This window comes from Podarcis muralis, chromosome 1, assembly GCF_964188315.1.
Source record: "Podarcis muralis chromosome 1, rPodMur119.hap1.1, whole genome shotgun sequence".
Taxonomy (NCBI): Eukaryota; Metazoa; Chordata; class Lepidosauria; order Squamata; family Lacertidae; genus Podarcis; species Podarcis muralis.
This window is the reverse complement of record NC_135655.1, coordinates 57,650,213-57,668,060: the sequence shown is the minus strand read 5'-3', so window position 1 is coordinate 57,668,060 and position 17,848 is coordinate 57,650,213. Positions and strand designations below refer to the sequence as shown.

At 40.6% G+C, this 17,848-nt stretch overlaps 1 protein-coding gene across 5 annotated transcripts in view; it reads right to left on the bottom strand.

Moving 5' to 3' along the window:
• Window positions 1-17,848, bottom strand: part of SHANK2 (SH3 and multiple ankyrin repeat domains 2) — a 330,073-nt gene that overhangs the window by 259,094 nt on the left and 53,131 nt on the right. For all 5 annotated transcript variants that reach the window (XM_028728438.2, XM_077929335.1, XM_028728444.2 and 2 more), the window contains exons 3-7: window positions 11,524-11,727; window positions 7,824-7,895; window positions 6,717-6,825; window positions 6,399-6,550; window positions 5,263-5,430 (exon numbers count right to left, since the gene is read on the bottom strand). In XM_028728438.2, the coding sequence (XP_028584271.2) occupies window positions 5,263-5,430; window positions 6,399-6,550; window positions 6,717-6,825; window positions 7,824-7,895; window positions 11,524-11,727 (705 nt within the window). The remainder of the gene's footprint in view (window positions 1-5,262; window positions 5,431-6,398; window positions 6,551-6,716; window positions 6,826-7,823; window positions 7,896-11,523; window positions 11,728-17,848) is intronic.

Below are 17,848 nucleotides of genomic sequence, written 5' to 3'. Positions count from 1 at the left end.
AAAGGTTCTGAGCTATTCCTGAAACTTTTGCTGTTCTCGTCCTCACTAAGAAATGATCTGGAAACAGGGATTTCCCTCTTCAGCTACAACGTCCCAGTCCTGAATTTGTTTTGCGCCTATTGCCCTTTGGGGGACTCCTTCCTATATAATAATTTTTAAGGTGGGTTCTATTTTCTACCAACTACTTGTAAGTTATTTGGCAAGTTTGGGGATCTAAACATACTGGGCTTTATTTGTTTTTCAAGAGATAATGAAGAACGTCCCCCCCCCCCCCTTCTCAAAATCAGTTTTTACTGAGACTATCTTTCTCAACAGGCTTTTTACCTGCCTTGCTACAGGACTGTTCAGAAGCTCTTTAGAGGTTAGAAAGGCCACTGGGAACACCCTTAGAATTTCTCTAGATGATAATATTTTTTATTGTTGTTTGCCTTCTGACTGGATCTTCTTTTCCTCCAAAGGGAGGTATAAGGGGTTTTTCGAGGTGAGTGAGAGTTTGTTATTACAATTGCTGCCCTGAAAAGGCTGTATCACTCACTCTAAGCTGTAACAACAACAATCTGACATCTTTGTGCCTTTTTGCCTCCGTGACTTTTAGCATACAGTAGCCTTTTTTACAAGTTTTCTGCATAGCCAAAGAAGCCAAAAGATTTTACCTTTCCCCCAAACCAAGTATACAATTTGCAGAATTTTATAAATTAATAATCAAAGGTGGTGTTCCCACTGTTATTCCTACCAGCATAATAATATTTTAGACATATATTTGAGCTCTTAATACAGAAAGAGTAACTATATACCCAGTGCTTTTTTCTAAAAAAATTAAATGTTTAGGGGTTCTCTCATTTTTCTACTCATATTGAAATACTGTCCCTCAATGTGGCCAAACTTAGATTCACAAAATGTTTAGGGTTATGCATACCCCTGCGTCCCCCCAGAAGAAAAGCACTGTATATACCTACAAAATTATTATTAAAGTTAGTATTATAGTAAACTGAAGCTGAAAACTCCTGGGCATGCCAAATAAAATGCCAAGGCCACTAGATGGCACTAATGATCATACTACAAATCCAGTTTTTAAGGGATGTTGAGAAATAGCTAAAAGTATTATAAAAATTATTATAAATGACTTGCCTTACAAATACCACAAACCAAATACAAACTACAAAAATGTGCATTGACAACAAATTTTACTAATATGTACAAGAGTTGCGCGTGTTATAAATTATTGAAAGTAAAACATATTTTCATATACTGCATATGTATGCTATATAAGTGACTGATTCTGTGGAGAAATTATGCAAAAAATTAGAAAACAGGCCACAAGATGGTCAGCTGATGATTTGGCCTTGAGGAAGACTCTGAATGGCCATTTCGAAGGCTGACCATTTGCCTGCAGAGTTTGATTTCAAACCATTGGGGGGGGGGGGGAAATCACCTGACTTCAGGGAGATGAAATATCTTATCTGCCTTTCAGATCCAGTTTCCCACCCCTGTTCTGGAAAGTTTAATAGCATTTTTAGGATGCTGCATGTCCTAGGTCATATCCAGAGCATCCATTTAATTCAAATGTAAGGTACATGACTTCCCCCTGAGAACTCTGGAAACTGCAGTTTAAGGTGCTAGGTATTGTGAAGGGAAACTGCAGTTCCCATGATTCTTTGTGGGAAGCTATGTACTTTAAATGTGTGTTAAATGTATGGTGTGGATGTGACTATAGCTAGAATTTTCCAGCCTGTTAAAAACTGATTTGCTGGAGGTCTGCTGAAGATGCCATGTCATCTACCTAAAATTTGCATTTCTGGAAAGTATTACCTGCATTTTGGTTGTTGTTTTTTTAAGGATGAAACGCAATTTTAAAAAAGCCATAACTTAAAACAAAGAAAAGCCTATCCTAAATTTCTCCTATGATACCCTTAATCCTTAGGTTAAAATACTACTCCAAATTAAACTAGCATGAATTAAAATTGTCTACAGACACCTCTAGTGGGACCGATTGTGTTATATCCATTTTATATAAAATGAGACAGGAAAGCTTCCTGTCTCTATGTAGAACTGCAGGTACAGGTAAGAATAAACAGTGCTTTTAGAAAAATTTCTAGAAGGCAAGTGGTGACTGAAGGCTCCTTCACTGTGCCAAGATATTTCACACCTACCACAACAGATAAGACCAAATGGAATTGCATTACATTCTTCTGAATGATGACTCCCCCCCCCCTTAAGCCTGTACTCTTCAATTAGCCCACATTCTTGATGTAAACCAACCTGATTTGTCTCCGATTACAACTACAAAAGACTGCTTTTGATTTCTTATGATAATTCCCGGTGCAAACAAAGGCCCTGAGGTGCACACAGGGCCTTTTGAAAAGGAAATTATGAATTAATATATCAGGTTCAGCAAGTGTAAGAATTCACAATGAAGCTATGTGCAGATAGAAAGACATAGAAAACTAACTCAAGGCTTGCCGCTACTGTAAGTGCCAGTGATGGGCTGTGTTTGGAAGCCAGAACAGCAGTGACCTGCACAGCTTCACAGACTGCGACCCTTCCTCATAGGGGAGTTTCCCCACCTGTCTTAGGGACTCCACTCTGGATTTCTGTAGGGTTTACTCCTTAGCCTTTTCTTCTCCTGAAGATATCCCATATAGCAGGTTTAGGATCAGAGTTTTCCTTCTCCTAGATGGGCTACCTTCCCCAGTTAACTAGCCCCATCTGCCCCTCACTTCCCTCTACAGCTTGTGCAGAAACCTCCTTCTTGACTGTTGGGCCCAGTCTTGGTCTCGTCTGCTCAATCTGCCAGAGCCTGTCTTCACCTGCAGGGGAAGTTCCTAACTCACCAAGGGTTTCAGACCCATCAGCAGACAAACTACCCTCAAAGAAACACAACATGTCTCCCACCAGAGGTAATACCCCTCCATCAATTTTTCCACTTCTTGCCAAAGAAAAAACCATGCACACCTTCGCAAAGCCACACAACACAGAAGAGAGATGAGTGAGGCATAAAAGCTGTTTATGCACTAGTATGCCACACTCCTTCCACATAAAGCCAAAGGGCCAAATTGCATGTTATCTTAAGCACACAACCTCCATGTCCAATACATAATTTAAAAAAGGGACTATATGGTCCTGTTTCCCCAACCCCAACTTGATCAACTATTAAAACTGGCCTCAAAGGCCACCTGGAGTAAAATATGGAGTGGGGATTGGAGATAGGACTCTTCATGTTTTGGCACCTCACCTCAGGAGCTCCCTTCATAGAAGTTCGCCTACTGCTGTTGTTATCCACAGCAGTTACGTTTTAGATGAAAACTTTTCTGTTGTTGAGTTCTTTTAGCTGGAGAAGGCGAACTGTTGCTTTTATGGTGGTTTTATTTTTAATTGCCGGCTATGATTTCTAAAGAGTGGCTGGCAAATTATTCAAACAAATAAACAAGATGGTTTGAAGATGGCGAATACATTTTGAGTCCAACAAAGTGACCCACAGTTCCCCATTCCACCCAACAGCGTTGTAAAATTATGTAAATCTGCTGCTCTGGCTGATTATACTAGTTGGCACCTACTGCAGAACCATCTTCCATTTACTTTGCATAGCTTGAACGGGGAAATGGGAATGTGAAACTGTTATGAATCCCTTCTCTGGAGTTTGGTAACACTAATTACTATATGTTTGGCACTCATTTAGACTTATGACTCTCCCAGACTACTAGCATTTCTAGCACTGAAAGCAGTGAAGACACACAGAGTTATGGATGCTATGGAGATGAACAAATTGTAGCATTGCCTAATTAATATTGAATTATTCATTCCACTGAGTAGCTCAAGAGGGCACCAGAAGCACTGCTATGAAGTAAGATCCAGAAAGCTTCACCATTCTAATGATAGAGCAGGTGGTTCAGCCTGCTAAATACTGTATTGAACCCTGTTCTATTGCAATTGTTTCAGAGCTTCATTTACAAAGTGAGGGAGACCATGATTCTTACAGCTTTATGTACTATCTGGCTGCTCATAAAGTGTAAATTTAGAGCCTGGTTTAAAAACAAAGGATCCAAAGGGTCAAATTTCCACTGCAACACATACAATGATCACAGCACCTGGCATGTCAAGAAATGTGTTTTTTCTCATGTCATTCCTTATCAATAATCTACATCATTTTGCCCACATAGATAAGGTTCAGACAACTTTTTGCATTCTAGTGGCAGAATTAATTATCAAGAAAAGTAGACCAAAAATCTGAAAGAAGGAAAAGCATTTTAAACTATTTTATGTGAACATTTTAAATTATTTTATGTGAACCGCCCTGAGACCTTCAGGTATAGGGCAGTATAGAAAACAAACACACAAACAAGAGTTGTACCATGTATTTTACTCATTTCAATATTTGATTTGAAAGGATCACATTTGATGAAGCCAGACAAACTTCACTTCACCAAAGTGAATTCTTTTGTACTCTTAGCTACTGTTATTTCTTATTGGCACAATCTCCCTTCTTCTTCTTTACTGTAAGTGTCCCAATTTTTGAGCATCCATTATATCATTACCTGAACAAAATCACATGGCTTATCACAGCCAAGAAGATTAAATGACAGTCGGGGAAATGGGGCTGAAGACATCAAGAAAAAAAGAAAGGGAAATATCACACAAAAGGGCAGCACTGAAAGAACATAAATGTATTCACATTGAGTGCCAAAAATCACCCAAAACTGGCAACCTTTTTTCAACAGCCACAGAAATTACTACAAATGATGTAAGTAGGCTCAGGTCTACCCTAATTGAAATGGCTTACCAAAATAGAGTAATGTCTGTACAAAGCTAAAGGAGCGACCATGTGCTAGGTGTAGATTGTTGGAGATGCTTCTAATATATTTTAAGATTACAGAAAAATAAATCTCACTCTGCCAGGGGTGGAGGCAGGCTATCCCGGGTGTCACCCCTGAAGGCAGTGACAAAATACCGGGCCTGCAGCACGCCAGAGCCACGCGTCTCTCCTGGGAGTGACGTGGTGGCTTGGGCGCCCGCAGGCTCCGCACTGCTCCAAACAGTCCGCCCGCTGCCTCCTCCTCAGCTGTAGGGCGACTGAGTGGGAGGAGGCAGGCAGACTCCTTGGAGGCCCCATGGAGCGTCCTGCCCCAGCTTACCCTGCCCTGGGGGTGGCTGGCCCCACCTCTGGGCGCAGGGCACGCGCGTCGCCCCAGGCGCCCAATCGGCTTGCTCCACCGCTGCACTGTGCACCTGGACTTATCTTAATGCACCAAAGTTAATCTTTCCTACCTGGTGAATCTCTTGCCATCCATTTTCATCTTTGCAACCTACAGTAGCATGTTCATGAAGCAAGAGCTCGCAACAATATGGATCTCCTCCAACTACGGCAGTGTGATACAACGGTGTCAGTCCACAGCTGTCTTTATAATTGGGAGATGCTCCAAGTTCTAAGAGGGTCTGTAAGTAATGATAGGTTTTGAAGAATTAGACTAATAACTAAACAAAGATGATCTGCAGATACTATGGTTCTTATTTCTGTATAAGGCTATGTACACACCATACATATACTGTTAAAAAAAACCCCGAACATCATGCAGGGGAGGAGAGGGAAGGTCGGTCGGTCAGCCAAGCAGACATGCTTGTGCTGACAGAATGTTTGCTTTAGTGCAACACTGAATTTCTTGCAAAGCTTTAATGAAATTTTGGATTTTGTGATAACGGCAAAACATAACATCATATACTGTATGTGACCAAGAATGGCAGGTGACCATAGAAACAGTATTGTCAACAAAATTGTTACTTTCAACAGCACATTCAAGTAGATTTTGAATTTTTCTAGAAGAAATGTTGCTCTTATGTCAATCTATATTTAATGTATTGACTTTGGGATTAGAGTTTTGTTGATTATTGCAAAATGTTGTTAAATGAAACAAAGCATTAAATAAGTTAATATCCAAAAATGTATAACCTAGCACCTTTCTGACCTAGTAGGTCCCTCATCAGGAAATTTCAAAATACAGACGCTTATTCTTCTGTTCCGCTGTTTGAACAACATGGCCGAAACCCCAACAAATTAAGAAATCCATGCACATTAAGTTTAAAGGGCAAACACTACAAAAGATAGTAACCCGCTGAAATGGATATTCTCTTCCAAAGTCAGATAAATGGCTGTAGCTCTATTCCCATTTTGCACAAACAGGTATTACCTATCAGGCAACAAGGTAAAGTTTCACCACCCTTTTTATTTCCACCAAAATGAATTCTTTGTTGAAAGCCAATCTTGGAAGTCCGAAGCCAACAAAAGAAACCTTTGAGTGAATGTAGATTAAAAGATCCATTAAGGATGCTGATAATTAACTCAAGCATTTTCCTTCATACACTCTTCTATATAAAACAATGCATAATGGACATAACACACGAATTACCTTCAGGGTAAGTTGGTTCTTGGCTCTAGCTGCTTTGTGTAATGCTGTCATGCCATCTTTAGCTCTGAAATCTAAATGAGCTCCTCCATTTTTCAGGGCTTTGATAACTTCAACAGTATTGCTAAGTTGAGCTGCCAAAGTCAGTGGGGTTTCTAAAGTGGGAAAGAATGAAAAGAAATAAATAATTATGCAACTCCTCTTAAGTCATATAAAGAATATAAATTCAACTCACTTCATATACACTAGACATTTCTTCTTTGCAATTTACTAAAGATGTGTGTATTTTCTGCTAAAACGTGAGAATTATTTACTTCATACCTCCACTTTCCAAGTCATGATAGTTAGGATCAAGTCCCCGGTCCAGCATCTTTGTTAGTTTTTCAACAGACAGGTGGTGAACGTGGTCCATACATTTTCGAAAATTAGCCTGAAAGATGGCATTATGTGAAATGTTTTACTACTGTAAAATATACAGTTTAGTTATAAGCAACAATAGTCATCTAGTGTGTATCCAAAATCATGTGTAAACATTAATAAAAGTATGCATATGAAACACACCTTACTGCCCATTTACTTTTGGTTTATTATTTTACTATTTTTTAGATTTTATATCTCACTCTTCCTCCAAAAGGAGCCCAGGATGATATGCGTTAAACACCTATGCATAGGAATCTACCTCATTTATACATCTTTGTGTGCACACATGTTAGTAAATGGTGGCTAGTGCACTGCAGAGAAGAGAAGACTCCCTGGAAAAGACCCTGATGTTGGGAAAGATGGAGGGCACAAGGAGAAGGGGACGACAGAGGACGAGATGGTTGGACAGTGTTCTCGAAGCCACAAACATGAGTCTGACCAAACTGCGGGAGGCAGTGGAAGACAGGAGTGCCTGGCGTGCTCTGGTCCATGGGGTCACAAAGAGTCGGACATGACTAAACAACTAAACAACAACAACAGTGCACTGCAGGCTTAAAATAATGCCTACCCAGGGCAACAGTGTTAAACTAGAGCTTGTCTGAGGCCTGGGATGGGAGTCTTGTTCTTGGCTTGACAGTGTTAAGTCCAGCAGGTTCCTAGCAGGGCCCCTGGGCTGGCCTAGCCCTCCAGGGCACAGGCCAAGTGTACCTGGCTGCCTCTCACCCACCTGCATGGGCCTGGTGTTAATGCTCTATCGCAGCCTTCGACAATCCATCAATATATTAATGATATTAGCCTCTTAATGTTTCACCAGATCAACTAAATAAATGAAAAAAATGTGCACAGTATCAGATCTTATTAACAGCCTGGTTGCTATCTGCATTGTAATTTCCTTAGCTTGTTCCTATTATCAGGGGATTTTAACAAAAGTCGATAAAATACACCTTAAACGACATTTTCTGCTAGTCTTTATTCTTACCACATTAGAGGTTCTTCACTTAGACATACCTTTGTGTGGAGCTTGGCTAGCTGCTTTTCATCAAGATTAAATTGTCTGTACACCCTTTTCTTATACCGAAACTGAAATGGCAACATTATTTGAATGTTACTTTTTATTTTAGAAATATTCTAGAAAAAGAATAGTTATGGTGACTATTATTTTAAAAAGCAACCAGGTAAATGTTAACATGCTTTGAAGGGTCAGTTTCCATAACATTCAAGATACTGGGACAACCAACAGAATGCTTATGAGTTAATTTAGACAGCACACAAAATCATATTTCCGTACTTACAAATTAACCATGGTTTAGAACTGCTTGTCAGCTTTCATTTTTTTCCAGTTCCTTTCTCTATGTGCATCTGTCTGTAGAAACACTTCAGATATCACAAGCCATAGTCTACACAAACCATAGTTTGGAAACTTACTTCAACCATGATTTCCTATTCTGTTTTGCTGGCTGATTACAAAGCATTATTTGTCCATTTATTAATCACACCAAACCATATCTTATCATGAACTGAACTTATAAATGTCAAATATCATGGGTGCATGTGCATCCATTAAAAACAGCAGGCCTTTAAAATGCCCAACTATAGTTGATTGCGCCCTATATACTGTATTTTTCCATGTAAAAGACTATATTTCCCCCCCAAATTTTAAAGTTTAAAATTGGGGGTCGTCTTATACACAGAATGTTGCAATTGTTTATTTCTTAATTCTGGGTTCAAAAAATAGGGGTCATCTTATACACAGAAAAATTCGGTATTTTATTGAGTTTCTTTAAAGGTATATGTTTAGGCTTTCATACACTATGGCACTTTTCATGAGGAATTCTTATGCATAAAGAAGAACACTATGAAGCTTCAAAGTTTGAGTATATTCTGTAAGCAGAAATTTAGGGCAGCACAGCAATAGCACAGCAAAAATTGGGATCAGATGGGTTCAGTTTCTTTCCCTGTTGTTCCTTTTTTTCTCAACTCACCTGTGTTATCACTTTAGACCAGGGATGAGCAAATAAGTCTGTTTCAGGTCTGTATCACTTTTGTGTGCTTTCATTCATTATTTGTTCTGTCCCATTTCTGCATTAATATGTGCTTTTAAAAAATGGTTCAGCACAAAATGCACATCTAAATACATATTTTAACTTTTCTCACAAGATTCAAATTCCTAACGTATTTTCTCCTAAAACATACATTAAAATAGACACACACCCCCTTTGGTGCATGTGTGTTTTAACTGAAAACTACATAGCAAGATTCAGTGTGAAATCTGAAGGATAACAGTCTTCAAATCTGTACTTTAGTCCAGGAGATAATGCTCTAATTCGATCTGGATCATAATTCACAACGAATGAATTCCACGAGATCCATACTCTAGACACAAAGAAATGGGTGCTGCTGCAAAATAGATGGTTGCATTCTGGCCCAACAGTAAGAAACAAATTGTTTGTGATCACCCAGAATAAACTGAAATTCCTGTCCATAGGAGAATATAGTTAACTCCTTCATAAGAAGATGGAATTGTAAGATTTTGTCACTTTGTATTCAAAGATTAGAAAAGAAATGCTTTTTAGAATACACCTGCTCTAGTCCCCTGAGGCGTGGCCTGTCAACTCACATAATTCTATCTCAAATTTGAAAGCAGTGGAGTTCTATATTCTTGTACCATTCTTCTTTTAAAAATAACCTCACTTCCCCCCCACCCCAGATTTCTTCATTTAAACTATACAGCAGTTGCTGTTCATGCTCTCAACATGTTGCAATTTCCCCAAAACGTGTAATTATACATTGGAACCAAAGTCAAAAATAGACTTCTGTTTACTAAATGAAATTCAAAAACTACTATGCACAGATGATGAAGAAAAGGAAGATCGTTAGACATGTTGATGAGCAAAATTGCCATCCTTAATCATTTACTTCAATTCTGGAGGGAGAGAAATGACCGTTAGTGTTGCCAATGTTTCCTTTTAAAAATAGTCTTGCTGCCCCATTCTCTTTCTTCTTCCCATCTCTTCCCCCTTAGGAAAGAAGACTTAGTCCAGGCATTCCTTCCTCATTCCCTAGCAAATTAACTCCATGACAGTTGTGTCTAGAAGCAACACTACCAAAAGGTAACTGAGCAACTCTTGCTTGTTTTTTTCAAGTGAGACCCTCCTGACCCACAACTGGCTGCAGCCTCTGCTGGGGAAAGCTAACTAGAGCTACAAATTTAGGGCAACCTGGTAGGGAAGCTGCTCTATAAGTAAGTGAGAGCCAAGTGATGAAGCATCTTGGTCCCACTGACAAAGCAAACACAAGGTAACAAACGGAGTTGACAGCTGTGCGAGATGGGCAGCATGGACTGTGTTTCCCCCCTTTTGACCTAACAAATTCCATGCACCAAAGTAATTCTATTCAATATTGACAGGTATGCAAGTAGAAAGTAATGCACAAATATCCCGTCTGCTAGACACTGAGCTCTTGGACCTCAGGGGACTAGTTCACCTCTGTTGGCCAAGTTGGCTGACCTGGAGAAGTTAAGAGTTGTTGATGGATGAAGCCTTCAGGGAGGCAATAGTAGCATCCCACTCCCAGGGTCTCAGGGAGTGCAATGTTACTCTGAGGAAGAAGAGACCTACTCCTTGAGAGACTAACAGATACCCTCTCACAGTGAGAAATTTTCTGGGGGAGCAGGAGGCTCCTTGTAGTGTGTAATATCATCATTAAGGTAAAGGGACCCCTGACCATTAGGTCCAGTCGTGACCGACTCTGGGGTTGCGGCGCTCATCTCGCTTTATTGGCTGAGGGAGCCGGCGTTTGTCCACAGACAGCTTCCGGGTCATGTGACCAGCATGACTAAGCCGCTTCTGGCGAACCAGAGCTGCACACGGAAACAGCGTTTACCTTCCCGCGGGAGCGGTACTTATTTATCTACTTGCACTTTGTGCCTTCAAACTGCTAGGTTGGCAGGAGCTGGGACTGAACAACAGGAGCTCACCCCGTTGCAGGGATTCGAACCACCGACCTTCTGACTGGCAAGTCCTAGGCTCTGTGGTTTAACCCACAGCGCCACCCGTGTCCCATAATATCATCATAGTTGCATCGATAAATTGGGTTGGTGACAAGCAGGCACACTGAATGATTTTGCCTGCCTGGTGCTAAGGCTGAAGATGTTGCACATTGTTTAGAACAGATAGCCTGCTAGGTAGGGCTCAGGAGGAGTAAATGGTCACAGTATATGCTGCCACTAACAGCATGGGGAAATGTGGTTGTCCTGGAAGCAAAATTTAGAGCACTTTGTCAAGGATTACCAAAGAGCAAGAGACATTCTTGGCATGATCCCATGTAAATGCCCATCATATTAGCTCCATTATTTCAATTGTAACTTTTCTCAGATCCTCTCTCTCCAGTGGCGTAGCGTGGGGGGTGCAGGGGGGGCCGGCCGCACCGGGCGCAACATCTGGGGTTAGGGCAAATCCACAGGTTAGGGGGCGCAAATCCACGGGTTAGGGGGCGCAAATTACTTGCCTTGCCCCGGGTGCTGACAACCCACGCTACGCCACTGTCTCTCTCCCCACTCAAAACAGCTTCAGAGTACCAGGATGTGAGTCTTCTGTATATACATTATACAAGTACCTTAGGGTGAAGGGCAGTTAATAAATTAAAATCAACAACAACCTTCATACTGTTGGTACACAAACCTTAAATAAATGATTGTTCATTAAAATACCTCTAAGGTTGGAACACCCTTGTTTACAGGCTGTGGGTATTCCATAAGAAGTCTTTCTTCATCCAAAAATTTCCCATCTCTCCCATTGTTCGCAGGCTGAAACAAGCCATAATTGAGAACATCTTTCAAACTTTGATTCAATGTGCAAAGAATTCGCTGTTTTGCTACCCATACAGAAGCTTCAGGATTAAATCTAATACACTTCTGAAAAACACAAAAAAGTAGAAAAGGCAATTAATACACACAAAACATAAATCAATTCACATAAATTATCAGGGCTGCTAAATATGGTGTGTACCTCTTTAATTATTTAATATAAATGCTGATGCTTTATATAAAACAAACAATCTTGTCCATCCCGCAAGAGATAAATAATGACATATTTCATATTTTTCTCCTTTACCTAGACATATCATATTTAAAGTTTCTGATTCACATTAGATGCTATTAAAGGTAATATATGAACATTTTCAGTATACAAGCATTTCCATATGTAAACTAGACAAATACTGTGATATGGTGACTACAATGATGCAGTTCGTATGTAATATCAGGATTCCATGATTGAGTGGTAGCCAAGGAAAAGGGAAGTCTGTACTTATTGTCCAAATCTGCCAAGCAGCAAGTACGCAGGTGCACTAGCTCATGACTAAAAGTTGCACCACCAGCTATAGTTGAGTATGCATCTACATACAGCCCTCCTTGTTCTGCTGCTGCTAACAAGGCCTGTGTGCCCACAGAGACTGCAGCTAATTTGAATTGACATTGCAGTATACGCTCATGACATTATGAGCTGCATTGGATATATTATGGTCATCCATTTGGAATACTATAAGTGCTTACAAATTTCTGTTTAAGGGATATTAGGCTGTGCTTTAGGTTCTGCTAATTACTTTTCAAACCAAAATTGAAGAAATACCGCTAATGATATAGCAGGAAAATATACAGCTGAGCAGATGCTGCAATAATACGTATCATACATTAATGCATCTATCAATGAGTTGATTGCTCATGAATACAGATGTAAAGCTGTCTCCAAAATGCTTCTCTGCATTGATTTGTTTCAGAGTGTCTTTCAGTAGCAGAATTATAAGAAACGGCCTTTGACATTGGTAGAAATACTCTGCCTCAAGTTTTTACATCATAGATGGATAGTGAGAGATGTGAAGTTTAAAGCATAAAATGGGAATTAACTTGAAATAAAATCAATGGAAATTAAAATATTTCATTTTTAGTTTTCATTATTTATAATAATTATCCTTGGGTGTTGTATTTATAACTGTTGTTTCTGGGTGTTGTATCCATTGTTAGTCCTACTCAGAGCAGACCCATTGAAGTTAAGGGACAGGACTAACTTAGGTTCAGTAATTTCAATGGTTCTACTCTGAGTATAATTTAGTTAGATACAACCCATTCATTTTAATAATTAATTGTTCATTAAAACAAGTTAATCAATACTAAAAAAATTATAGCAGTAGGCCATTAAGGAAACTGCTGCTGAAATTATGTTGTTTTTTATTCGTTTAGTCGTGTCCGACTCTTCGTGACCCCATGGACAGGGCATGCCAGGCACTCCTGTCTTCCACTGCCTCCCGCAGTTTGGTCAAATTCATGCTGGTAGCTACGAGAACACTGTCCAGCCATCTTATCCTCTGTCATCCCCTTCTCCTTGTGCCCTCAATCTTTTCCAACATCAGGGTCATTTCCAGGGAGTCTTCTCTTCTCATGAGGTGGCCAAAGTTTTGGAGCCTCAGCTTCACAATCTGTCCTTCCAGTGAGCACTCAGGGCTGATTTCCTTAAGAATGGAGAGGTTTGATCTTCTTGCAGTCCATGGGACTCTCAAGAGTCTCCTCCAGCACCATAATTCAAAAGCATCAATTCTTTGGCGATCAGCCTTCTTTATGGTCCAACTCTCACTTCCATACATCACTACTGGGAAAACCATAGCTTTAACTATACGGACCTTTGTTGGCATGGTGATGTCTGCTTTTTAAGATGCTGTCTAGGTTTGTCATTGCTTTTCTCCCAAGAAGCAGGCGTCTTTTAATTTCGTGACTGCTGTCACCATCTGCAGTGATCATGGAGCCCAAGAAAGTAAAATCTCTCACTGCCTCCATTTCTTCCCCTTCTATTTGCTAGGAGGTGATGGGCCCAGTGGCCATGGATCTTAGTTTTTTTGTTGTTGAGTTTCAGACCATATTTTGCACTCTCCTCTTTCACCCTCATTAAAAGGTTCTTTAATTCCTCCTCACTTTCTGCCATAATTCCTTCCTCTCTTTCTGAGATTATATATATATATATATATATATATATATATATATATATATATATATCACAATTAATAGGTTTTTTTATACTTGCCACATGTTACGTGAATGTAACTATCAATTTTACACCCAAAATCTGGCAATGTAAGAAGTCTAAGTACTCTTTCATTTGGGACGCTATGATATTTCCAGCACTGCATGAACTGTTGTCCTCTTTCCCTGCACATCCAGTAGAATTCTGGTAAATCAGATGCCCAGAGAAGGAGTTCCTAGTGAGAGAAGTTAGCCAGCAGGTGGTAGCTTTCTAAATCAATCAGTCATAATCAGCAAACTGGCAGCTCTGCTGCTGCTGCTGGCCTACTGCTGCACCACACACCAAAACCAGAAACCTTAAATACTCCTGGGAAATGACGTGATATGATGACATTCTCTTGCTTCCATTTCCAAGGGCATTCCATGGAAAAAGGAAATGGTTTTGATTTAAGTAGGATCAGTATATGGCTGGATCCACAGAACTGTGACAGAAGTAGAAAGACTAGGCAGTTTTGCCTGAGGATGAGCAAGCTTTACGCAAGCTATACATATAACTTAGTTGTACATTAAACTTGTGTATCACGTTCCACTTCCTCACATGGTAGAGGATTTGATTTTTATCTTACCTGCGGGAACTACCAGCAAAAAGAAAATAATAAGTGGAAGAGGAACTTTGGATTCCAGCCTAGGCTTTCTACCTTCCTCAAATATGATTTTCACCTTGGCATACATATTGAACAGCCCTTATTAACCTCTAGGCAGGCAGTCCATTTAATGTAGTGATATATGAATATGTTTGCTGGCAGACATAACCCCTCCATGGAATAGCTGTGTCTAAACTACAGGAAAAAAAATGTTTGACGTGGCCAGTGAACTACTGTCAGTGTCTGCAGGCAAAAGAGAGAGTAAAACAATGTCAATTACTACTCGAGAAAGAAATTCCACTGTCAGTGGATAGGACAGCAGAATTGTGGTTAGGTGTTTTGAGTATGTTGCACAGTACAGTAATATTAACAAGAAGAATAACAATTGTGTTACAGTGGTACCTCCGGTTAAGTACTTAATTCGTTCCAGAGATCTGTACTTAACCTGAAACTGTTCTTAACCTGAAGCACCACTTAAGCTAATGGGGCCTCCTGCTGCCGCCGCGCCGCCAGAGCACGATTTGTGTTCTCATCCTGAAGCAAAGTTCTTAACCTGAAGCACTATTTCTGGGTTAGCGGAGTCTGTAACCTGAAGCGTATGTAACCTGAAGTGTATGTAACCCGAGGTACCACTGTATCTGAATCGTCTTGCTTGAAGAACAACTGTGGTATGGAAACTGTGTGGCTACTAACTTTCCAGTGTGATTGCTGCTCAGATATAATCATTGTAATTTAGAGAGCAGTGCAAGTTGAATTATAACATGCTGCTTAGAAAACATGCAGTCTTTTTAAAGGTTAAGTACAACTTATCAGGCTTTCCTCAAGTAGTAAGAGACTGCATCTACATCAACTGTTGTAAAATCTGGCATGGACTTCAGCTGAAGATTTGTAGAATGACTGGCTAAACTATTGGGGTGACATTCAACTAAGTTTTACTCAGAGTAGACTCTGAACATGCCTAAATTAAGCCCCTTAAATTTCAGTGGGCCTACTCTGTTAAAGCTGGATTAAATATCAAACTTGTTATTAAGATATAAGGTCACAAATCATGACTATACAAAGTGGTCAAAGGAGAGTCTTAGAGCAAGTAAGCCTGTAGCACCCCAGGGACCAGTGGCCATCAGCTCCATTTCAGGATGTGCTGTTCTCAACTATAACTGCTCCATAGCTTCTGCAATAATGGGGACCAGCTTCCTCCCCCACCCAGCTTGGGTTGCAGCATGACAGCTGGCCTCCGGACTGGAACAGGCTGCACACAAAAGCTGCCAAGTATCTGTATCTCTGAATGGAAGATGATAGTGTTGGTGAAGGGGCCCTACTATGCAGTAGCAGACCAGGATCTTCAGCTGCATGGAATGTGCAATGCCAGCCTGAAGCACTGGAAGCCTTGCCCATTCAACTCCCAGTATATTTGAAAAGCACTGATAAACTAGGAGCCCTGTGGATCATATTCCTTTTGTCCCACAAGGACTACTACCAAAGGAGGCAACTGCTTATAGTTGAAAATTTTACATCAGGAGCAACTGGGGGGCAGGGCCAGGGCAGGGCCACACTGCAGTCCTGCCAACAGCAGGGTCACTGGTGCCTAACTGGGCAGTGGGGGGCTTTGCAGGCACACTGGCAGCTGAAAGGGATTGGTTTCACCACTGCACCCATTCAGCCTCTACCTTGCCACTGCTGTGTCCCTGCCTCAGTGGCAGATTTGAGTACTACAGCATCTTGTACAAGGCCAAAATTTGGCACCCCACCCCACTCGTGCTGTCATCCCAAAGGCAGGGCTGGGAAAGTACTAACTCGGCTTTGGGAAGGAAGACTCTAGGAACTGCCAGAGCTCTTGTGCCTCCTGTCCAAAGCCACGCTAGGTTTTGAGACGGCACCCCATCAGCTCAGCTCTTGGTGCATGCACATCTGTAAAGGTAAAGGTAAAGGTAAAGGGACCCCTGACCATTAGGTCCAGTCGTGACCGACTCGGGGATTGCAGCGCTCATCTTGCTTTATTGGCCGAGGGAGCTGGTGTACAGCTTCCGGGTCATGTGGCCAGCATGACTAAGCTGCTTCTGGCGAACCAGAGCAGTGCACGGAAATGCCATTTACCTTCCCGCCAGAGCGGTACCTATTTATCTACTTGCAGTTTGACGTGCTTTTGAACTGCTAGGTGGGCAGGAGCAGGGACTGAGCAATGGGAGCTCACCCCGTCGCGGAGATTCGAACCGCCGACCTTCTGATCAGCAAGTCCTAGGCTCTGTGGTTTAACCCACAGCACCACCCATGTCCCTGCACAGCACTTTTGTTGTTGTTTAGTCGTTTAGTCGTGTCCGACGCTTCGTGACCCCATGGACCAGAGCACGCCAGGCACTCCTGTCTTCCACTGCCTCCTGCAGTTTTGGCACACGACTTGCACAGTCCTAAATCCATCCCAGCCTGCACCATCCCTGTCAGGAAGATAATGGTACAGCATTGCCATGCCACCGACTCCTGCTCCTCAGCAAGGGAGGTCACCAGATATTACTTCTACATGATCTAACAAGTCAGAGCCATTTGATTCCCATTAAATGGAATAACCAGTGAAACAGGGGGGATTTGATTTAAATCAAATCAATTTAAATCACTAGTCAATAAGATTTGATTTAAATCTTTTTTTTTTAACAGAAAAACTTATTCTTGCTGGTGTCATCTTAATATTTACAACTAGAGGAAGGTTTCATTTTTGGAATAATAAATTTTCAGAGCAGTTTTTACAGTTATATCAAAAATTACTGATTTGGTTATACTATTAGAAATACATAGACCGATAATTATGAAATTATTGTGAGGTTTAAAAGTTAACTGTTTATATTTGGACAACTTTTCTGCTGTGCTTTATTGGAAGGAGAAAAACAATCATTTCCTTAATAACAATTTAAACAATTTATTTAACTAAAACAATAACATTATAGCATATATATCTATATTTGTTAACTGATGTGGTTAAACAATTTAAAAAAAAACTTAGACTGAGTTTTAGCACACATGAAAAACTTAAAACAAATCCTTATTTCCTGATGAATAGCCTTTGGACTATAATGTAACTTAAAGAGAAAACTATCTTTAGAAAGATTTTCCCCTAGAAACATTTTATTTTAAAAATCCAATTTAAATTTTAAAAAATCGATTTAAATAAAAAAAATTTAAAAACCACATTGCTTTCTATTCACCCTGCAGTGAAATGGCTGTGGACCGATTCTCTTCTTTTCCCTCTCTTGTCCAGCCACATCATCAATGTATGGGAAAGAAAACAGACACAACATGCCAGATGGTACTTCTCTACAGACAGCAGGAAAAAGCAACACATCCCCTGTCTCAGGCCGGAACCTGGAACACCCCTATGCCTCTGGGGCAAA